The sequence below is a fragment of the Westerdykella ornata genome, assembly GCF_010094085.1.
Source record: "Westerdykella ornata strain CBS 379.55 unplaced genomic scaffold EI97scaffold_23, whole genome shotgun sequence".
Lineage (NCBI taxonomy): Eukaryota > Fungi > Ascomycota > Dothideomycetes > Pleosporales > Sporormiaceae > Westerdykella > Westerdykella ornata.
The window spans coordinates 74,812-96,039 of record NW_022986873.1 but is presented as its reverse complement, the minus strand read 5'-3'; the positions used below and the strand labels follow the sequence as shown (position 1 = coordinate 96,039).

General features: G+C 52.2%; 7 protein-coding genes across 7 annotated transcripts; 4 read left to right on the top strand and 3 right to left on the bottom strand.

The window, feature by feature from the left end:
• Positions 1–305: 305 nt before the first annotated feature.
• EI97DRAFT_503064 (sterol 3-beta-glucosyltransferas-like protein) lies at positions 306–5,276 on the bottom strand (the record flags this gene model as incomplete). The annotated part of the gene is made up of 5 exons (XM_033802772.1): positions 4,186–5,276; positions 4,041–4,138; positions 3,550–3,990; positions 2,318–3,496; positions 306–2,270 (listed from the first exon to the last, which is right to left on the bottom strand). Exons 1-5 carry the CDS (start codon positions 4,901–4,903, stop codon positions 306–308), a joined length of 4,401 nt encoding a protein of 1,466 aa, XP_033651452.1. The 5' UTR covers positions 4,904–5,276.
• Positions 5,277–5,562: 286 nt separating this feature from the next.
• Positions 5,563–7,199, bottom strand: EI97DRAFT_403126 (aspartyl proteinase). Its single transcript, XM_033796498.1, has 4 exons — positions 7,016–7,199; positions 6,804–6,954; positions 6,085–6,736; positions 5,563–6,033 (listed from the first exon to the last, which is right to left on the bottom strand). The coding sequence occupies exons 1-4, from the start codon at positions 7,115–7,117 to the stop codon at positions 5,745–5,747; spliced, it is 1,194 nt and encodes a 397-aa protein (XP_033651451.1). The 5' UTR covers positions 7,118–7,199; the 3' UTR covers positions 5,563–5,744.
• A 2,800-nt stretch (positions 7,200–9,999) lies between these two features.
• EI97DRAFT_138342 (uncharacterized protein) lies at positions 10,000–10,584 on the top strand. Its single transcript, XM_033793184.1, has one exon. The coding sequence runs from the start codon at positions 10,043–10,045 to the stop codon at positions 10,463–10,465; it is 423 nt and encodes a 140-aa protein (XP_033651450.1). The 5' UTR covers positions 10,000–10,042; the 3' UTR covers positions 10,466–10,584.
• Positions 10,585–12,073: 1,489 nt separating this feature from the next.
• On the bottom strand, positions 12,074–13,177 carry EI97DRAFT_138327 (uncharacterized protein). The gene is made up of 3 exons (XM_033793183.1): positions 12,958–13,177; positions 12,667–12,903; positions 12,074–12,614 (listed from the first exon to the last, which is right to left on the bottom strand). Exons 1-3 carry the CDS (start codon positions 13,045–13,047, stop codon positions 12,087–12,089), a joined length of 855 nt encoding a protein of 284 aa, XP_033651449.1. The 5' UTR covers positions 13,048–13,177; the 3' UTR covers positions 12,074–12,086.
• Positions 13,178–13,307: 130 nt separating this feature from the next.
• EI97DRAFT_469146 (tryptophan synthase beta subunit-like PLP-dependent enzyme) lies at positions 13,308–14,460 on the top strand (the record flags this gene model as incomplete). Its single annotated transcript, XM_033801697.1, has 2 exons — positions 13,308–13,874; positions 13,925–14,460. 2 exons carry the CDS (start codon positions 13,308–13,310, stop codon positions 14,444–14,446), a joined length of 1,089 nt encoding a protein of 362 aa, XP_033651448.1. The 3' UTR covers positions 14,447–14,460.
• A 223-nt stretch (positions 14,461–14,683) lies between these two features.
• EI97DRAFT_423203 (uncharacterized protein) lies at positions 14,684–18,738 on the top strand. Its single transcript, XM_033797109.1, has 3 exons — positions 14,684–15,779; positions 15,864–16,380; positions 16,431–18,738. The coding sequence occupies exons 1-3, from the start codon at positions 14,805–14,807 to the stop codon at positions 18,653–18,655; spliced, it is 3,717 nt and encodes a 1,238-aa protein (XP_033651447.1). The 5' UTR covers positions 14,684–14,804; the 3' UTR covers positions 18,656–18,738.
• A 165-nt stretch (positions 18,739–18,903) lies between these two features.
• EI97DRAFT_435553 (uncharacterized protein) lies at positions 18,904–21,202 on the top strand. Its single transcript, XM_033798887.1, has 5 exons — positions 18,904–19,259; positions 19,312–19,542; positions 19,605–20,063; positions 20,119–20,274; positions 20,335–21,202. The coding sequence occupies exons 1-5, from the start codon at positions 19,092–19,094 to the stop codon at positions 20,842–20,844; spliced, it is 1,524 nt and encodes a 507-aa protein (XP_033651446.1). The 5' UTR covers positions 18,904–19,091; the 3' UTR covers positions 20,845–21,202.
• Positions 21,203–21,228: the final 26 nt, after the last annotated feature.

Here is a 21,228-nt window from a genome sequence, read left to right as displayed (position 1 = left end):
ATATACTAGGCTTCTTCAAACCAACCCTTGTCCGCAACCTGTTCGTCACAGAGAAAGAGGTCATGCAGTGCTGTGAGAGGGCAATCTTCAAAAGACCTCTCCGCCATAGGCATCAATATATCCAGGTATCTAACCCAGAATCGATCAAGACCTCCAGAAAAGCCGTCACCTCTAGTATGCCTTCTCTAGAACGCCAGGTATATGCACACCAACATTCTACCAAACTCCTGGAATGCGCCTTGTCGTATCCATCCTAAAGCAAGCTTGCCACATGCTGTCGCCCTCCAAAACTAGCGTAGGCCATCTCAATCCTTCTTAAATACATCATCCGTGGCGGCGCCCTTCAAGACCATGCTCCCTACTGCCAGTGAACTGCCTCCCGGACCGGGTGCCTCTGTCGAAGCCTGTTGCATGCCGGCCACTGCCTCCTTGAGCGCATCCGCCTGAGCTACGTCTAGCTCGGGGTGGTCCGACACCATCATCCAGCCATCATCCAGTTCGACTGTGTCGTCCTCGTCGTCGTTATGCTCGTCGCCCGGTTTCCGTGAGTGCTTTACAACCAACGCTTTGGCACGATCAAGCTCTCGGTAGATGGTCTGAATCGCCACCTGGACGCCGTTCTCCTGTTCCACGTTAGCACCCTCAACTTCCACGGTCGTGCTGGAGCGTGCCTTGCGTATCTTCTGCCCTATCACTTTTGCCCTGACAATGATCCTTTCGTCGTTCGTTACCTGCCACAGGGCTCGCCCGAAAGAGTTGGTGGAGAACTTTTTGAGCCAGATGCCGACACCAAGGTCCTCGACACGCGAAGCGTTAAAGAACTGATCGCCAAAGAAAGGTCGGATGACCGTCGGGAGGCCCGCCCGTAAGCTTGCACCAGTAGTCCCAGCACCACCATGGTGCACCGCCGCATCCATCTGCTTGAACAGCCAGTCGTGGGGCGCAGACTGGATTTGGAATATCTCCGGTGGGAGAGGGACTTCACGCTTCGGTGCATCCTCGTCCGCCAGCCGTTCAGACCAACCCTTCGACAGGACGCATCGTACGTCAGCTTTCAGGACAGCGTCCACCACCGTCTTCGTGAAGGCTGCGGTATTGTCAATCACAATAGACCCAAAGCCCACGTACACCAACTTCTTCTTGTCCTGCCTTGCGCGGGCGATGAAGTCCATCAGGTCGGCGGGAGGCTCATAGTCCCCTTCCCCTTCGTCCAGGAACCAATAGCCGGTAACCCGGATCCAGTCTGGCCAGTCAAACGGTGGGGGAACGACAGAGGGGCTGAAGTTGTACAGGAACGGCCTCAGGTCCGCCTGCATTCCCGACAACGACGTGGGTTGGAGACCCAACTCTGCCAGTCGCCAAGTGTTGATCTGCCCCGCAATCGCCTTCCAGAAGAGAACGTTGAACAACTTGTACGAGATGGCGTTGTAGGTACCCCCAAGCTTTCTCTCCAAGACGGTAAACGCATGCGGGTACGCCCGAGTCCGCGTCCAGGGCATCGTAAAAGCGCGGAAGTACGGGATCTGCAAAGCCTCGGCGATATGGATTCCGGTCATTGCGCTTGGGCTCTCGATCAGGACATCTGCACCCTGGCATCCCGCCCAGCTGGTGTGGCATAGGCCGTCGAGCCAACCGCGGAATCTGCTATTCGTCTCCTTCATGAAGCTGTAGGTGAACATCCCGTGTTCCACGCAGATCCTCATCAGTTCCGCCGGGTCGCCCTCGACAGGCGCAAAGTCGATTCCATGCTTCCTGACCCAAGGTTCAAACTCAGCATGGGTTGCTATCCGTGTCTTATGCCCTTCCTTCATCAGCGCCTTGCATAAAGCTATGTAGGGTTGAACATCTCCACGGGAGCCGATAGTCAAGCATACGATATTCAAAGGCTCCGACGGCTTGAAGTCGACGATGGAAGCCTGAGGGTCGTCGAAGATCAACGTGATACGATCCTGGTCCATAAGGGCAAGATGGGATATGTCTGTGGAGCTCGCGGGCTCGGCAGCTGGCCGACCGTCTTGCAGAAGCTCATGCTCCGCCTTGGCCAGCTCATCGTCACTTTCGACGCCAGAGGACGATTGGTCATCATCCATATATCTCGCCTCTTCCACTATGCGAAGAACTTCAATGGCACATTCTTCGCGATATTCCCCCTTGCTGAACTCAAAGAATAGATCTTCGTATCCGTGGATCACCAGGGTAAGCGCATGATATCCCGGTCGAAATCCCTTCTCTTTGTTGACGGTCTCTATCTTGCGCATTGGTATGAGGACCTAGATACATCAGCACGGTTGCCACCTTCGCTCCATGGAAAGTTTACCTTCAATTTCGAACCTGGCATCAGGCCGCGGAAGCAGAAGAACCGGGTACTGATATAGATCTTGCCGTAGTTGGGTAGTATCCGCTGTAGCGAAGCAAAGAAAGAAGACTGCAACTGTTCGGTATCCGGTAGGGCAAAATGCTCGCGGAAGCTCTCTGTCGCCTTGGCCGCGTCCTCATCGTCTTCCACCTCATAGCCTTGCTCGTACCCCTCTAAACCCTCCCTGGCGGTGTAACGCTTCCTTCCCCCCGCCAGCATTCCCGACACTTTCTCGTAATACTGCATCGACTCAGCAGCGACGAAGCCGCTCACTCTTTTCGAACGGTTGCGCAGGAAGCCAGCGATCCCCGAAGCCTTTTGAATGGGGTAGGAAGCAATGTTCTGCAGTGTAGACGTCGAAGCTTCCAGACGATTGTGAAGGTGTTGAGAGTCTGTATCGCCCTCAGGACTTGGCGTGCCAAGTTGCGGTTGCCTTCTATCCGGAGTAGTGGTGGGGTGTTGTGGTGACGGTGTAGAAGATTCATGTTGCGTGTACTCGGGACGCTTGGACCGGGCCGTCTCATCAGAATGACCGAGTGCAAGTCCGGATGCCTGAGGGGCGACTCTGGTCGGTGGAGGGGAGGTCGGTGCGCGGAAGACGTCACTCCCACTCAGAATCTGGCTCGCGGAATTGTTGACCTCATCGAAAGACTCTACTGCAACTGAAGACTCTGTTCCAGGGCCGAGAGAGTTTGCAGCGGAGCCGGAGGAGTCCTGTGGCTTTGGAGATAATGGGGACCTGTCCCGACCTTTCTGCTTCGCCTGACGGCTTCCACTGAAGCTACGACGCGTCTCATGACTAGGGCGTCGCAGGCTGCGGCTTGCGTCCATACTCCGCCGCAAGTCTGCACTTCTGCGGTTAATGTCAAGACTCGACCTTCCCGACTCAGCACTTGTACGCTCAAGGTACGGCGATGGTAGCGGTGACAAGGTGGCTCGGACGTTCTCTGTGATTTGCGGAGGATGAAAGGAATTGTTGCCAGATGTCGCTGTCTGGTCCAGAGCGCCGACGGTAATTGTTAGCTTATCGGCCAACCCTTTGCCCTCGGCATCTTGCTTTTGGTGATGCTCATTGTCATTGACCATTATACGTAGCACATTCAATGCGTCTTGTCCGTTTGACAAGAACGAGAAGAAATACTGGATACGTCAGTTCGAGTGAAGCAATTCATGATGGCTAGTTGGGTGCACACCTCGTCAATGGCGTAGGTCTCGTCGTTATCTATCACTCGGATTCTGAACGTATCGGCAAGGTCTAGGATAGTACTCTCCTCAATTTCGAGGATGTTCTGGATAGGTAGCGAAATTTTGACGCTGCTTCCCTCGTTGTGCGTTCGGAAAATAACCTTCTGAATGGCGCGAACCCACTCCTTTGCGCTCACAGCGCTATCAGCTTTGAACTGGTATGTCCTCTGGTCCGTGGTAACGGCAAACACAGCCTCGTCCTTTTTCTTGTCCTTTGGCTCCAACACTTCGGCCGACATCGCGTACTGGAGGTTGATACGGTTGCGTGGAAAGTATAGGTCTTCCGGGTTAGAATAGTAAGAGAGGACGTCGCCCTTCAATTTGAACCAGTATCGGGTGTATTTGGACCGACCGCGCTTGGCAAGATAGCCTGTCTTAGTGACGTCGTGCTGTAGTGTATGAGTAACGGTGCAGGGAATACTTTTGGAAGCCTCCATACATGCTTCTTCGGGATGTAGGCATAGAAGCAAACATGCTTCTGTGTGATGTACAGATAGCCCTGGAGTAGGATGCTTTGCAGTAGCCAGCACGGATATTCTATCTCGATTAGCGCGTGGGAGCCAAGGTACTGCCATGTGACGTACCGGCGATGACGTCCTCGACACTGTCAAACTCGAAGATTTGTTGTAAACGGTCAGCTAGAGGGAGAGTGCCTTTCGGCGACATGCCAGTGCCCGGGGTCCTCTGCTCCACGGTGCGATCCTTCTCCGTCTTGCGGGAGTGATCGTGAGAGGCTCTAGGTTGGCGCGAGGGGTTGTTAGGGAGCGAGTCCGTGGTTCCGCCGGCTGTCGTCAGTTGAGGGGGAAGCAACTGCGAAGATGTCATATCGTCGGAGCGCGCGTCCTTTCGGCTTGTGATCTTCAGCTTGGGCAAGGACCGTAGCAGCTTATGATCCGAGAGACGCCTCCGATGTTTACTTGACGACGAAGCGGCAGCACGCGAATCGTGGTGAAGGCTCTGGAAGAGGTTGGAGGTGCTGATGCGGCTTAAACGTGCGGCTCCGTCCAGATTGCGATACAAAGCGTCCTTATTCCCCTCATCGTCGCTGTCGCCCGAGTCGAGCTCGTGCATAGTCTCAAGGTTCGTCTGAGACTGCTGGCCCACCCTCGCTATCAGAGAGAAGAGAGATTGGTTTATGGGTATGCCGTCGGGTCTCGTCGGTGCCATGACATCCTCGTCGTCTGCATCGTCTCCGTCCTTGAAGCGCTCGGGAATGTCCAGCGACACGCGCCGTGACTCACGCCGCCTCTTGGTCAGTTTGCGGGCAGGGCGATCCCTGGCCCGAGATTCAGAAGCCATCATGTCTGTGTACTGTGCGAGGAAAGATGGCGGGGAGCGACGCCGAACGTGGTACTTGAGGACGTCGTGATGAAGAGATGGACGGGTGGCAGAGGCAGAGGCAGAGGCAGAGGCGGCGCGGCAGACGATGGGAGGTGCTGAGCACCTGCACGTGTAGAGTTGCACGCACCAGACAGTAGGATCAAGTAGCCATGGACTACTGCTGGGTGCAGTCAGGAGGCGGGTGCCGTCACATATTGTACTGTGTAGGGAAGTGATGGGGGGATCGAATGCTCTGCCACCCTGCAGCGGCTCGCACGTCCACGGGTTCGCTTTAGGATGGGCTTGACAGCGAATCACCGTTGGAGGACTGCCCGATAAGGAGCGAACACTGGAAGGCAACAGTTGATGCAGGAAGACATGGTGATGATTAGCACGTCGGAATGGGCACTCTCTTCTTGAGGATAGGCACCGCCTTTCCAACCAATACTGCCTCCCTTTCCACACATGTTCCCTTTCAGATGCAGCTCTTGGACGCTGGAGGTTCGGCCGCACCGCCCTGGAGAAGCCACAATACACCGCCACAGTCCACGTCACATGCCATCAAGGTCCTCACTGATCCGCCTGTGCATGTGGCTGGTCTCAACATGCACGCGACGAGTGGGGCCCTGCCACACGGCTATCCATGGTCTGCCACCTGCAAAGTGGATATATTCATCATATGGTAACACAATACACAGCTCCCATGAGCAAATACAAAAGGAAACCACTGCAACTAAATATGTGCGTTCCTCACCGGCCTTGCCTCAACTTAATCTTCTCTGTCAATCTGAGCAACGCGGCAAGTAAGTCTACAGCTTCATCTTCACTTCGACTTGGCGAGGCCAACGCTGTTGGTGCCGAGGTCATAGACAGAATACCACTGCCTCAGGAAGGCATCTCCGAGAATGGCAAGCGGGCCAACCGGCTCAGGGAAGTCCATGCCCATGAAGGCCGAGATGCACGAGCCCTGAACTTCGAGGATATAGTCATAAGGGCCGATGGTGAAGTTGTGGCCCGTGAGCGTGAAAGTCAGGTCCGGCAGACCATCACGCTTGTCGCACTCTACCGTGTACTGCCCATTGAACGACTTCTTCGCGCCAATCTCCTTGTTCCTGTTGATATCAGCATATGCAGCTTCCAAAGTCACCGGGGCCGATACTCACAGAAGCTCGGCAAGCGTAGAAGGAAGGGCAATGAGGGACGTGCCAGTGTCAAGAATGGCACCCGTATCCTCGAGCTCAGCAGTGTTGCCGCCAAAGGTGATGGCATCGAGATCCACCTCCCAGTAGGCCTTACGCCTCAGGGGAATCTTGGTGAGCTTGCCCTTGAAGTGGTCCTCGTTGATACCGCCGAAGGTGGCCTCGGACTCCTCGCCACTGTTGGTGTCGCCAAGATAGAAGGCAAACCTGGGCTCATCCAGAAGGCCCTGGTCGAGCATATTGTAGAAGGGTGGGACAATGCCGTTCACACTGATGGTGTCGTAGCCCAAGCCCATGATACCGTCGAACCTGCCAAAGGCGAAGGCGAGACCAGGCTCCGACGTAGCCTCAGCAAAGTCTTGGTGCTTGACTGTCAGGTCCCCAATACGGAAGATGTCCTGAGAGACATAGCCGCTGAGCGAGCCGGAGCCATAGCGGATCTCAAACGAAGATCCGTTCTTCTTATATGTAGACGATGCCGAATGGTCGTACTTGCTGTGCAAATAGCACGCAATCGAGTTGCAGTCCGTGGAAGGCACCCAAAGGTTCGAGCTGCCGGTATCGAGGACGACTTTAAACTCCTGCGGAGGGGTTCCCAGGGAAATCTCGGAGAAGTCTAGGTATCATTAGTCATCCGGGCTGTGAATGTGAACGGAAGCGGGGGAAAGTCAGCAGCAACGTACATTGGGCGTTCAGGAAGTTGGATACGGGCACCGGGTGTGTCCCCTCGGCGATATAAGGCGCCTTGAACACCTGTTCGGCGTGGGTCTCGGGCTTGATGCCCATGTACTTCTGACCGAGCGCTCTCGCGTGCTCCTGGATGTTCGCATATTGCTGGAAGGGATGTCAGCACGCATCTTTGAGCGCCAAGTAGACTTCTCGCCATGCAACTTACCAGCTGCTCCGACAAGGGAACCTTCTTGAGCTTCATCTTGTGAACACCGGCGCTTGCCGGGCCCAGCAGCGAGCCCGCCGCAAGGAGGATAGCGGCCTTCATGATGAAGAGACAGACGCTGACAGAGGGGGTACAGTTGATTTCTGAACAAAAAAATAAGAGTGACGAACCAGCGAAGGACCGGTTGAGGAGGTGAGATATGACTGCGTCGGCTCGCGATGAGGATAACGGATGGAGAAGGAGATGGAGCTGTCGCGGAGGTGGCTGGGGGCGGCGACGGCGGACCTGCAGTCGTCATATGGCCGCCTAGCTGAGGTAGCTTGGAAGGTCTGGCACGTGCACAGTGCAGCAACCTTAACCGGGAGCCTTGCCCACCTGTGGAACCTGGAACTGGATGAAACGATTGAAACGATGCGCTAGCCCGTTACGGCGCGGTCTAGTCAGTGTCCGGGACTTGTTAACGAGCATACTTGGTGTACTGTGGTGTTAGGCATAAGTTTTGTACATGGCCCGTGCACTACAGGGGTATTTGCCACATGTCTTAAAATGACATAAGCCTGACTCCATCCAATATTACATATAATTTTCAGTACTTTGTGTGACCACCTTTGGCGTCGATCACCACCTGACATCTAGCTAGCATACTGTCAATAAGCTCATGCAGAGTGCTAACAGTAATTGACTCCCAGGCTTCCTGTACTGCAACTCGTAATTGATCATATGATAGCTGCTTCCCCCCATCTATATCTGGATAATTTAGCTCGATATAGTCCTTCATCTTATTCCAGACAGCCTCAATTGGATTCAAGTCAGGAGAGTAGGCTGGCCAGAAGATAGGCTGAATATTTCGCTCTTTCAGCTCCTCTAGAGTGTACACTGTGCAGTGGCCTGGTGCTCCATCCTGCATGAATCGAAGGTGAGGATTCAGCTGGAGCTAGTCATGTACTAGAGGTACTATGTGCTCACAGTAGCTCTCCTTGTTAATACTCCCCCACTCCTTCTCCCAGAATAAGCAAGGCCCCTTTGAGATGCCAGAGAAACAGGCCCAGAACATCCACCCATACTTCTTATGCACCTTTTCCACGATATAGGTCAGTTCAAGTTCTTCACCAGTTTTTCTAGTCACCCAGACCTTCCGGTGCCTGCCACCTATGACCCAAGTTTCGTCACTCCAGAGGATGGCCCACCACTGCCTAGGCTCCTAGTCTTTATGAGCTTCTGCCCATTCGAGCCATATCTGTTGATTCTGCTCAGAAAGAGATGGCTTTACATGAGCTACATGGCGTATATACCCTTGTCAGATGATAAACCAGTTTATGGACATCCCATCTGGGACTGAAGAGGAGGACTGAGAGAAGTTGTCTGTACCGGTACTGTCTGAGGACATGTGGCTAGTGATTCTGTAGTGGCTAATGCCCTGTGCAGCCTTGGTGCCCAGAGAAAGAACATCAAAACCGGTGTTAGGCCCCAGCCTCACATATATGCAACACATAAAGGACACACCTGAATACAATCAGTTAATCCATCTTCATTTAATCTTTCTGTCACCGTGATATCTTCAAATACCATCAAATCTGACAACCCTCTACTTCGAAGAGCGCCTCGTATTGTATATTGACTAACTCCCCAAGCCTCAAAGGGACCTTCAGCAAGAGCTAGATAGCTCATCTGTCGTGCAGCTCACGATGAACGTATATAGTTTTCAAGCTCATCAATCTGAGCATCAGTCAGCTTCCAGGATCGGCCATTTCGCTTTCGAGGTATGACACGTTCGCTAGCAATTATATAGGCAACCTGTCTACATGATATATTAGGAGGCAGGATATCTCAGTTTGTATATACTATGCAAGATATAGGGTCTGTACTTGTAGTCGTTTGTTGTGTGAAAGGTGCTGTTGCGGAGGAGGGATGCATGGAGCCGACATTATAGTATGATAAATGAGGTGATGTATTGCTGTAGCTTGCGACAGTATAAGCAAATTCAATACTAAAGTATGTAGGAATAGGTGTATATATGGCATTAGAGCTATCTTGTAATACCTTGGCAGCACCCCTACAGTGCATGGGCCATGTACAAAACTTATGTCTGACACCATAGTACTATAGGTTACCACGTCCGATGGAAAGTGCAGCCACTAGTGTACCATCGGCATTGGTCATCACCCTATATAGTTTAGTATGGAGGTTAGATCCCTGCTAGTAAGACGTTGGTTTCTAGAGTTATGAGTTATTTAGTACAGTAGTTATTAATGTAAGGCTAGGCCTTAGCTTATTCTCCATAGTTCTATGGCCCGTGCTATGCCCTTAGCATGGAGGTGGCGAATATTAAATATTTATCCCTGTACACCAAGTAATAGAGAGGTAGACTAATAAGCTCTCTAGGTATAGTGCTTACGCGGTAGCATGCTAGCACCTTAGCGACTAGCCTTCCCTTGTTTTTGCACTGTAATCGCTAATTCTACAGTATTATTAGCGCTCTAAGATAACTGTAAGATATACTAGCGATATACTAGCAGTAGTAGATAGCGAATATCTCTAGATTCTAGTATAGAGTAGTAGTTTCGCTAGCGCTTAGATAGGGAAGCTTAATATACTTACCTACAATACTATAAAATTGCCTGTTTAGGCTATCTCTATATATCTGAATTGCCTTATATCTACTTAGGCCTTGTTAGTAACTTAAGCGCTAGATATTACTTGCTAAGCTAACTAAGCAGCTGTTTTAATTACAGCTAAGCGCTTATATATTTCTAATAGGCTAGCAGTAGGGCGGCTAAGGACCCTACAGTAAGCACTATACTCGGAGAGGCCTTATGGGCCTTACTAGTATGCCCTCTATTATTTACAGAGGTGTTGCCAATAAGTTTATTCTGGTGTTCAGGGGTGGCTGCCCTAGGCAACGTATATTCCTTGGCATACCACGTAGCACAACTTAGTTATATATATATACTTAGTTTCCTGTGCAGATTCTTGTATAAACCTAAGTATCTTGTGAATCTGAATATTCCTTGTTCATCTAAAGCTATTATGCCTCACCCTCCATGCCCAAACTATGAAATTGCCACCCGAGCCCAAGTTGTAGCTCTACGGTTATATGGAGCTCCCTCTTCAAAGGTTGAGGAGCTGACAGGAGTAGAAGAAAGGACTCAAAGAGCTATGGTTAAGAAGGCAAAAGATAGAGGCTTTGATGGCTCACTTCTTCTAAACATTCACATAGAAGATGGAGCTCATACGGGTGCTACATACAAAAGAACTCCCTCCTTTGCAAAGGAGCTAGTTGAGAAGGTGCGCAAGGACCGTTACAGCCATGAAAAGACCCTTGAAATATTGGCCCATGAGCTTACTTTAGAGGGAAAAGCCATAGAGAGAGAGAGTGTGAAGAAGACTCTTCATGAGATGGGTTTCAGGAAGGTGAAAAGGATGAAGAAGCTAGGCCTTCTCCCCATATGAGGAAAGAGAGATTAGAGTTCTGTTTGAAGCACTAACACTAGACCCTTGAAGACTGGAAGAATGTAATTTGGAGTGATGAAACAAGCATTGTTTTAGGTGTCAGAAGAGGCCAGATATGTGTATGGAGGCAGCCAGCAGAGAAATACAATCCTACTGTTCTCCAGGCTAGATGGAAAAGCTACTCTGAGTTTATGTTCTGGGGCTGCTTCTCTTACTACAGAAAGGGACCTTGCCACATCTACGAAACAGAAACAGCTAAGCAGAAGAAAGAGGTGTAGGCAAGGATTGATGAAATGAATGAGGAAAATGAGCCCGTAAAGAAGGCTGAGTGAGAGCTTAATACAATGATGAGAAGAGCTAGGTTAAGGAAGAAGGCAGGGCCAAAACCCCAGTGGAGATAGATTAAGGAAACTGGGAAGCTTGTGAGAGATGGAGGAGGAAGCATTGACTGATGGAGATACTACAATGAGGTTCTCTAGCCAAAGCTTCTTCTCTTTGCCAAAGAGTGCTTGAAAACAAGGCCAGGCACGATTGTCTAGGAAGATAAGGCTCCTTCACACACCCACTGGTTCTAGGGTACTATCTATCTGAAGGAAGAGGTTAACAAGATCCTCTGGTATGGCAATTCACTGGATTTGAACACTATTGAACCAGCCTGGCCATGGCTTAAAAGGAGGACTACAGCAAAAGGAGCAGCAACAGATGCTAAGAAGATGAAGCAGGACTGGCTGAATTGATGGGAGGAACTACCTCAGTGGAGGATCTAGAGGTGGATTGAAAGGACTCTGCACCATATTCGAAAGAATATAGAGCTTGAGGGAGAAAATGAGTATCAGGAAGGAAGGTTTGAAAAGGTTACCCACCATACAGGCCCTACCCCAGAGGAGCTCTCCCGCCGGGAAACAACACCTGGAGATAAATCTACACCTCAAACTATGCAGGAAGGCTACTCCTCAAGCTCCTCATCAAGCTCCTCATTAAGCTCCTTATCCTCTCCAGAAAACAGGCCTATATTTGGAGACTTCAGGGATGAGATGACCTGGGCTGAGCTCTGTGATTTAGATGAGGCAGAGGTCCATAACAGTGAGCTAGATGAGGCAGAAGAAGCTGAGATTTCAAGTGGATGGGACTCTGAACTAGATGCGGAAGGGGAGATTGATGAGGAGTTCTGAATTTAGCTCATTTACTATATATTTTATGCAATTTTGTGAGCATTCACTCTGAGCTTGTGCCGCCAAGAAACTACCCCTGCAGCCTCTCAGCTCTAGTGTGGCTCCTCCGGGCGGAATAAACTTATTGGCAACACCTCCGTACTGGTATGCCCGTTAACAAGTCCCTCAGTGTGTCCAGCGGGCCCCAGCTCTCCACCCTCTGCTCTGCTCCCATGTTGTACTTTTTGTGAGTTCCCACCATGTACCTACCTACTCTCCTCAGTAACAGGTCGGCTTTACTATGAACTCTGGGAAGCGCATTCGTGGGGTAACTGGACATGCGTAGACTATCAGACTGCTGCGTTGGGACGTGATGGTGATACGTTCCACAAGACCATCCATGGGCTGCACAGTTGCGATTCACTGTTTGATGACCATCCATGACAAGAAAGCCGCAGAACGGCTCATTGTTATACCAAATTCCCCTCCGGCTCATCCCTATACTCCTGAGACTGCGCCACCCTGACCTCACATGCTCTTCGTTGCTTCTCCAAATCCGCGGCCCACAACGCCGAGCTCGCTGCAGCGGTCAAGAGGAATACCATGCTGAAGACCGGGATCAGTTGTAAAAGTAGGTACACTGCGCCGTACCACGTATACTGCCACCGGCGCCTCTTCACAAACGCATTCCTCTGCTTCCTGTCCAAGTCGCGCAGCTTGAAGTAGCGCCAGTGCTGTAGCGGGCCAGCTCGATAGCCCGTCATGAACAGGAACAGAGGCACACCCACGTACGGTATGAAATTCAGCGGGAGAAGAAGGACGAACTCTGCAATCTGTCGAAACGAAAAGGGCCCGTATACGGATGGTTTGGTCGGCTTCCCTAGACGTTTAACGGGATTGTTGAGTGAATCTTCAGATACTGGCCGGTAGTTGCGGACGAGATCGTCGAAACCCTCCTCAACAAGGACGGCGTCGAAGACGTCCACTTGGGATTCATCCTAGGTTCATGTCAGAGATGGAATGTTCTCGCTGCCGGTAGCTTCTGCATACCACGAGGAAAGCTTCGAAAAGTATGGCTACTATAGCTGCACCCTCTCCAAGCACCAGAAAGGTGCCATTAACCCATGCAGACCCATGCTTTTGAAAGAGCGCCAGAAACGCCACCTGTGGGAGATAGGTCCAAAGGAAGAGGTTGAGCAGAACGAATATGGAGAGAAGAAAAGCGGGGAGCAGCCTAGCCCGGAGCAGGGGGTACAGAAAAGGATGTGTGATGAAATAGAAGATGCCCTTTTGAAGGTCAGTCATGTTGCTTGCATCCGACATCCACATGACAGTACATACTTTAAGGGGATAAAGGCATGCCACTAGTCCATCGAGCGTCGGATATAGGACAACGCGTGGTATTGCAGCGAGTGGACTATTGGCCGCCATCGATCTTGGTATCTTGGTTGTCTATAAAAGCCCTGAGGTTGCTGTGCTGCACCGGGCACGCAGCTGCAAGTGCTCTGGAGGTCGGTGGGTGACAAATCAAGCCCGATTCCGACGGGGAACCTGCAGCTGTACATAGGTAAATAGGACCATACATCGTAGCCTTTTCTGCCCCGAGACATCGCATCGCTTTCAACAGGAGAATATAAAGCGGATCTCGCTTCCTTTTATTCAACACTCTACCCGGTACTGTCGCCTGTAACATGTTCCTGAACCCCTCGGCGAGTTCTTGGGCATATCAAGGACCAAGCCCCGATCCCGCCATTGAAGCTTTCCATCAACTCCTTCCAGACTACAACATCACCCCTCTCATCGAGCTTCCCGACACCGCAAAAGAGCTAGGAGTGGGTCGCGTGCTCGTAAAGGATGAATCGCATCGATTTGGGCTGCCAGCTTTCAAGATATTGGGTGCTTCTTGGGCCATATACAAGGCCGTCGCATCGGAGTGTGGAGCCTCTCTACCTTGCTCATTGGAGACGCTTGGTGCAAAAGCGCGGAGTCGCAGGCTCAGGCTTGTAGCATGTACGGAAGGCAATTGGGGTCGTGCTACAGCCAGGATGGCGAGATACCTCCAGATCCCCGCCACAGTCTTCGTCCCTAAATTCATGGACATGGCTACGCAAAGGACGATCTCTAGCGAAGGCGCTGAGGTGCTGGTTGTCAATGGCGATTATGACATGTCAATTGAGGCCGCGAGAGATTTAGCAAAGATCCAAGGGAATTTGTTGGTAATGGACGTCTCCTGGCAAGGCTATGAGGAGGTGCCGCGTGTATGTATCTCGGACGCTCCTGAGCTCGTGATGTTGACCAGATTGCGCAGATGGTCGTAGAAGGGTACAGTACAATGCTCGCTGAAACAGACAGACAGTTACAGGAGATGGTTGGGAAGCCCGCAACCCATGTGATTGCGTCGGTCGGAGTTGGCAGTTGGGCGCAAGCTGTAACTGTGCATTACAAGAGCAAGCGGGATCGGGCAACCGTCGTGGCAGTGGAGCCAGAGTCCGCTGCCTGTCTTCAAGAAAGTCTCAAAGCAGGACGGATCGTATCCATCAAGACAGATGAGACCATCATGAACGGCATGAACTGTGGCACAGTCTCCTATATAGCCTGGGATGTGCTCCGGAAGGGGGTCGATGTGTGTGTCACAGTGTCGGATCTAGAAGCGCATCGCGAGGTAGAATACCTTGGTGCCCACGCTGTGCCTTGTGGACCTTGCGGTGCTGCGCCTCTGGCTGCACTCAGAAAGCTGATAGAGTCCAAGGACAGGTTTGGATTGGATGCGGCTTCTGTCGTAGTTTTGTTCAGCACAGAAGGAGCGCGTGAGTACGAGATATCGAAATGAAATGAACAGAGTACATCATCGAAATCTAAAATTGGTCATCTTTGGATTTGCTCTTATTGCGCGGGCGTCTTCCCCTTCGTCGTTCTGTGAATGTATCGTTCGAACAGTCTTTTCGGCTCAGACATGCCCAGGTGGAACCCTGGAAGCCGTCGTTGCCTAGCAACCGGAGCGGAGTCTTGGCACCTGGGCAGCTATTATGTTCAACAACGCGTGCGCGACTCCTCACCTGCAGCCCCACGCGACACGACAACTCACAACGACCACGACAAGACGGTTTCGGTCAGGTAAGCGCCGACGTTGTTACAATTTCCAGGCGCCAGCAAGGTTTCCGATCTCTCAATTATTTTTGTTACACACCATGGGGTCGGGGGACTTGGTTGACTTCGAGATCATCGAAAACCAGAAAGAAAACATACAGGCGCTCCCAAGTGGTCGGTCCGCAAAAGCCCTAGCACAACTGTACACACCACCGCTGTCGTCAGGTGGAGCAAAAGCCTTGTCCCCTCTCCAAGTCCAGGACTCCCACAATACCGCGCGGCAAGAGTTTGAGAAAGAGCTGCAAACCATCGACGAGTCGGACGATCCTCTCGACATCTACGACCGTTACGTAAAGTGGACACTCGATACATATCCCTCTGCCCAAAACACCCCTCAGTCTCAGCTCTGCCCGCTGCTGGAACGTGCGACCAAGGCTTTCCAATCCTCATCGCTCTATAAGAACGACCCGCGCTATCTCAAATTGTGGTTGCACTACATCCGCTTCTTCTCCGACGCGCCCAAGGAAACCTTTGCCTACCTGGCACGCCACAACATTGGTGAGGGGTTGGCCCTGTATTACGAGGAGTTCGCCGCATGGCTTGAGACGGCCGGAAGGTGGAAACAAGCAGAGGAGATCTATGCCTTAGGCATCGAGCGCGAAGCACGCCCAGTGGAGCGCCTTATACGGAAATATGGGGAATTTCAACACCGCTACGAAAGTCGTCCGCATGATGCGCCCGAACCTAGCAGCCCTGCTCTTCCCACTCTTCGCCCAGCCCTAGCCGCAAAGGTGGATGCCTTCGGACCCGCACCAGCTGAAACCCAAACTCAAAATCGTGGAGGACTGGGCACAGCAACAACAAGGTCCGGCAAGCCCAAACTCGCCATCTTCTCTGATGCGGAAGAGCCCGCCAAGGCCGCATCGGCAGGTACTCCGAGGGGCTGGGATAGCATTGGCACACTTGCAGACAGGAAGAAGGAGAATAAGATGGAGGCACGCCCCTGGGCAGGAGAGACGCTCCAAGTAGGGAAGAAGAATACAGGTGTCCAGAAGATGATGGTTTTTAAGGACGGGGTAAGTCTTCCGCTTCCAACATCCCCTTCTAGTATTCACGATCGCAGGACTAATGGGCTGGCTTTTGCCTTGCATGTATCTCAGACTGAATCAAAATGCCATAACGGAAATTCAAACTCTCATCCCATGCGTGAATACCAACAAGCAATCAACCCTAGAACGGGGCGTCTAGAGGTCGTTTTTGCTGATTTAAGGCTGGTGTACCCTGATTTTGAGGATCCTATGGCAATGGAGTACTCATTTGAGGAGCTGCGAGCCAAGCACCGGGGGTGGGCAGACTATGACTGGGCAAAGACACGAAGGGAGAAGCAACACTTGAATAAGAAGCTGACCAGAGCCACCGAACTGACAATCCAATCCGAAAACAAAGCAGAGCTACTCGTCTCGAAAGAGCGCATCGAAAGACCGCACAAGCCTCAGACGATACCACTTAAAGGAAGTGTCGAAGACGACGCAGAGAATGATGAAAACACGCCTCCTTCTCAGGCAGAGGTGGAAAAGGCAAGAGTGGCTAAGAAGGCACGGCGCGAGGAGCGGGCGAATAGGACAAGGAAGATCAAAGTCATGGACGTGCGCGAAATCCATGCAGAGACTCAAACCAGTAAGCTCTCACATAGTGCCAACGTACAACTTTGAGCTGACAATCTGTAGTCCAAGCGAATCTGGACTCTCCTACCAGCCGCAGGATCAGGCGGAAGAAGAATGGGGCGGAGCCAACAATGACCCTTCACACCAAAGAGGCCATGGACGATATCTATGAGATCTTCAATCAACCTCTGAAGAAGCCTGAAGAAGGCACCGTGGAGTCGGAGAGCGAGGTCAGTAGTGATGATGACGACTACACCAGCGCCGGAGAAAGCACAGGAACAGGACGGATCTCTGGTACCAATAGCGAGTTTGGCGACGAAACCACAGCTGGTGACTTCACATTAAGAACCACGATAGATGAGGATGAGGAGGATGAGACCACCGATGGAGATCAGACCGATGTGAAGAGTGTGTCGGAATGGTCAGAGTTCACTGAGAGCAAGCATGTGCCGAAAGAACACCGCATTGTTAACGAAGGCGATGACACAGCGCACTCGGATGAAAACTTTTCCGAACATGTATCCGACTCCGAGCCGCAAGGCAGGGAGAACGATCAAGAAGACGACCTTGTGACTCCCACCTCTCCAGCGCCAAGGCAGGGGCCACTTCCCTCCAAGTTTGTCCCGCTCCCACCGGAGGACTGCAACATCCCTACCCAGCCATATCGCGATGCGGTACAGGCCGCAAACAATCGGCTTCCCTTCATGACCCCTATCGTGGAGAAAACAGAGTCCTCACTTGGAATCGCAACGATTGCATCCCAAAAGGAGTTTATCTCCGCAAAGACTCCCTCGAGGTCGAAGGGGGCGCCTGTTATCCTGGAGGATGATGCCGAGCTCTGGAGCAGTCCATTTCAGGGTATCCTTGAGCAGGGAGTTGGGGCGCCTGGGAAGGTGACCCAGCTTGTGTTGAGAGAGGCTGCAAAGAAGCAAGAACCGGCATCTGTTCCTAAACCCTCTGCGGTACTGAACAAAGAGCCCGAACCCACAGCTACGAAGTCGAAAGGACCTATCATTAAAGATGCGCAATGCAACCCGGTTGACGAATCAATTAGGGAGCTCATCCTGTCGCAGATCCAGCCTCCTTTGCAGACTTATGACGGGTACTTCGACAACACGACCGTGACGCACGGGAAAGCCGCAGAAATCCGCAGATTCACAAAAGCGCTCAAAGCGGGCAAGAACGCCCATGATAAGACTATACCTAACCTTCCCGCACCGCCGCTCATCAAGTTCGAAGGATGTGAGAGATCATACACTGTGAAACGGGAGCTTGGTAAAGGAGCCTTTGCCCCAGTGTATCTGGTCGAAAGCCACTCGGCAAAGGAAGAAGCCGAGGATACAGAAAGACCTCCTCGAATGGGCAAAGGGGAGTTTGGAATCAAGAGGCGTCCGCTTGAGGCCATTAAAATGGAAGATCCACCGTCACCCTGGGAATTCTACATTATGCGGCAAGCGAGGAGGCGTTTGGGTGTCTCCCGTGCAGGCGATTCCATCATCGACGCGTATGAGATGCACATGTTCAAGGACGAGTGCTATCTTGTTGAAGAATACCGCGAGCAAGGAACGCTGTTGGACCTTGTAAACATCGCACGAGCGGAGAACGGGGTCATGGACGAGCAGTTGGCTATGTTCTTCACAATAGAACTGTTCCGAACGGTCGAGGCACTTCACACGAAGGGCCTGATCCACGGTGATTTGAAGTCGGACAACGTGCTGGTCCGGTTCGACACACTGAAGCCCGATCAGCATTGGGACTCCAAGTACCGCCGTGACGGACGGAATGGCTGGGCCGCGAAGGGCATAGTACTGATCGACTTCGGTCGTGGCATCGACATGAAGGTCTTTAAACCTGACGTCCAGTTTATCGCCGACTGGAAGACGAGTGAGCAGGACTGCGCCGAAATGCGGGAGCTGCGTCCTTGGACTTACCAGGTGGATTACCACGGCCTGGCAGGCATCGTCCACAACCTTCTGTTTGGCAAGTATATCTCAACAATGGTCGAGCGGGGCGGTACGCTTGGGGCAGGCGCAACGAAAACCTACAAGATCCGTGAGAGTCTTAAAAGATACTGGCAAACCGATATCTGGGGCGAGGTCTTCGACCTGCTGCTCAACCCATTGATGCACCTTGAGGGTGAAGAAGGGAGAAAGTTGCCCATTTTGAAAGGCATGAAGGGTGTAAGGGAGAAGATGGAGACCTATCTGGAGGAGAATTGTGAGCAGAAGGTCGGATTGAAAGGGTTAATACGTCGCATGGAGGATGCCGTGAATACGAAGCGGAGATGATTGCGGGATTTGGGGATAGTCATTGGAGTTGGAGGCGTTTGGGAATATCCGATCGCGTTTCGAGCGTCTCATAGTCCATGACTGCAAGGAGTATTCTTCACTGATAGATTGCTTCGACTTCCCCATTGAAAGTGGAGTGAAGTCCACTGCACCGCCACATCCTTCCGCACCTCCAGAAGGCCCGTGCTCCAACTTTACTTTGAACAGCAGCCTTGAACATCGCGCGCGGGGGGGCTTGACCAGTTCCGAAATCCACCACAAGTGCCTGCTCCAAACCAACTCTAGGTAATGGCAACCTCAACTTCACGATTCTCCCGTTCTCTCTCTTTGGGTGCAATTTGATCAATCTGCCGACACGATTCCTGACTTTTGCGTCGCCCAATCGCTGCCTCCAACCACTCCCTAGTCGGTCCCTCCGCCCAAACGAAGGAGCAACATGTCTGGCGAAGTGCTCCAGCTAGCGCAATCCTACCAGCTGGAGTTTGCGAAATGTGACTCGAACCAGAAATACCACTATGCTGCTCTTCGCCTTGCTCAGCGACTGGCTAGCCTAACACTAACAAGCTTCAAGAAAGGTGCGGAAACGGCACAGGACGTGTTGCTGGTAAGCACATTGCAGCAACGCGAGAGGCAGCCAGCCATATTGATCCACCCAGATGCTAGACCCTTCGGTGCATACGATGGTGTATGCATATGCTCTGTTCGCCCGTATTGCGACTGCGCCGTCAACGTCGACAGCGTCGGATTCCTTCAGGCCTGGTGGAAATATATGGAAGCTGATATGCCACTTCCTCGAGAATGCGGATCCAGTGCAGCTGCGATATGTTGGGGAACAGTGGAGCCATATTGTTGATTTTGTCGCGTCTATGGCACGACTTGCGGGAACGGTACGTTGCTTTACAGACAGAAGACTCCCCCAACGTCCGTCACTTGTCTAATGCAGCTCTAGCCCGAAGCCGCCATAGAACCAATACTCTCTGCGCTCTACCGACTCGATCCTAACACTGGTACCTTCACCATGGCGCATCTGTGCTTCGTCCAACTATGTGTGGAAACGAGAAACTATGCTGCCGCGGAACCGATTCTCGCCAACTACATCCACGCTGTAAACCCGTCCATACCGGACTTGGTCGAGAGTCTGGAATATTCGGCTCCGGCAGAAGATCATGACAGTAGCGCGGAATACATCAAAGCTGGGTCGGGTCACGCAGGGAAGGTGACTATACAGGCTGTGCAGGAGTATTATCTCCTGGGGACCACGGCATACCTTGGACTGCGCAAGTTCAAAAAGGCTAGGGACTTTGTGGAGCATGTGCTGGTGATGCCATACAGTAATGGGGCAGCCAACGGCTTCCTGATTGAGGCTTATAAGAAGTGGTTGCTGCTCAGCTGTCTGGTGGATGGTGTGGTTCGTGGAAGGCCCGAGAGTGAATCACTCTTTCAGAGACGCTAACCCGCCGCAGGTCCCGCCATTGCCGCGAAGTACGAATAATGCTGCCATGAGAGCGGTGAAGGCCGTGTCCAAAGCCTACGAGGCGCTCGCGGATGCGTTCAAAAACCGGGGGAATGTGCGCAAACTGCGGGCAATGATCAACGCAGGGCGCGACACTTGGCTCGAGGTAGGTTTGGACACATATTCCCCAGTGGATGCCAAGGGCAATGGGAATTGACAGACGCAGGATGGGAACTACGGCCTAGTCAACGAGTTGCTCGACGGGCAGTACCGGATCTTCATTTCGCAATTATCACAGACCTACTCGGCCATACCGATTTCGAAGATCAGCTCATGGGACGCGACGCTAGAATCCGACGAGCTAGCCGGGTACCTGGAGAAGTTGATCAGGGAAGGGTACATCAACGCGAAGCTGGAAACGAGCAGCAGCAAGCCGGAGATGGGCGTGGTGCTCCGGTTCTTCATGGACGCAAGGGAAGGACCGCAAGCCAAGAGCGAGAAGCAGCAGCAGCAGGCACTCGTGGAGCAGACGCAGAGGACGCAGAAGCTGGCGCAACAAGTACAGAGTGCGCACTACCGAGTCGGGGTGCAAGACGAGTATGTCGAGTATGTGGTGCGACAGAACAAGAAAGCAGCGGCGACGGCAGGAGATCCGATGGATCTGGGACAATATGAAGACGTGGAGGTAGCGGGAGCGGCCATGGATGCTCATGACGAGGACTTGATGGGGGATTGAAGAAGTGCGAGGAGGTCACACCAGAAATCAAGAGGATGTCACCTGTCAACCAAAACGCACAAGGAGTCGGCGAGGCTGGGCCCAAGAGTGAATCTCGGATCTATCGTCAGCCCTGCCAAGCCATTTGCATTCTTCACCATGCAGTGCTTTTCGGGGTACCGAGTAGGTACATATAAGGAGAGATATATGTAATGTGACGCAGCACCTGGAGGGCTTGCGTCTTGCTAGGGACGACAACTAAATGAGAAATGCATCATGGCCATGACCAGTCGGCTACACAGTACAGAGTAGGGAGTCGTCGGTCGGGACTATGTCTGATGACTGGTTCGAGTAGTAGTAGTCTACCAGTAGCGATTGGGTTTGATGAGGTGCTCTGAACGGAGT

What these genes read in the sequence shown, in the direction of transcription:
- EI97DRAFT_403126 (XM_033796498.1), bottom strand. Translation starts at nt 7,117, where the DNA reads ATGAAGGCCGCTATCCTCCTTGCGGCGGGCTCGCTGCTGGGCCCGGCA. An exon ending in TTCCCTTGTCGGAGCAGCTG is followed by an intron (nt 6,955 to 7,015) that starts GTAAGTTGCATG and finishes CATCCCTTCCAG; the next exon opens with CAATATGCGAACATCCAGGA. An exon ending in TCTACGCTTGCCGAGCTTCT is followed by an intron (nt 6,034 to 6,084) that starts GTGAGTATCGGC and finishes TGATATCAACAG; the next exon opens with GAACAAGGAGATTGGCGCGA.
- EI97DRAFT_138342 (XM_033793184.1), top strand. Translation starts at nt 10,043, where the DNA reads ATGCCTCACCCTCCATGCCCAAACTATGAAATTGCCACCCGAGCCCAA.
- EI97DRAFT_138327 (XM_033793183.1), bottom strand. Translation starts at nt 13,047, where the DNA reads ATGGCGGCCAATAGTCCACTCGCTGCAATACCACGCGTTGTCCTATAT. An exon ending in CATGCCTTTATCCCCTTAAA is followed by an intron (nt 12,904 to 12,957) that starts GTATGTACTGTC and finishes GACCTTCAAAAG; the next exon opens with GGCATCTTCTATTTCATCAC. An exon ending in TTTTCGAAGCTTTCCTCGTG is followed by an intron (nt 12,615 to 12,666) that starts GTATGCAGAAGC and finishes ACATGAACCTAG; the next exon opens with GATGAATCCCAAGTGGACGT.
- EI97DRAFT_423203 (XM_033797109.1), top strand. Translation starts at nt 14,805, where the DNA reads ATGGGGTCGGGGGACTTGGTTGACTTCGAGATCATCGAAAACCAGAAA. An exon ending in TGATGGTTTTTAAGGACGGG is followed by an intron (nt 15,780 to 15,863) that starts GTAAGTCTTCCG and finishes CATGTATCTCAG; the next exon opens with ACTGAATCAAAATGCCATAA. An exon ending in CCATGCAGAGACTCAAACCA is followed by an intron (nt 16,381 to 16,430) that starts GTAAGCTCTCAC and finishes GACAATCTGTAG; the next exon opens with TCCAAGCGAATCTGGACTCT.
- EI97DRAFT_435553 (XM_033798887.1), top strand. Translation starts at nt 19,092, where the DNA reads ATGTCTGGCGAAGTGCTCCAGCTAGCGCAATCCTACCAGCTGGAGTTT. An exon ending in CGGCACAGGACGTGTTGCTG is followed by an intron (nt 19,260 to 19,311) that starts GTAAGCACATTG and finishes TGATCCACCCAG; the next exon opens with ATGCTAGACCCTTCGGTGCA. An exon ending in GCTGTCTGGTGGATGGTGTG is followed by an intron (nt 20,064 to 20,118) that starts GTTCGTGGAAGG and finishes AACCCGCCGCAG; the next exon opens with GTCCCGCCATTGCCGCGAAG.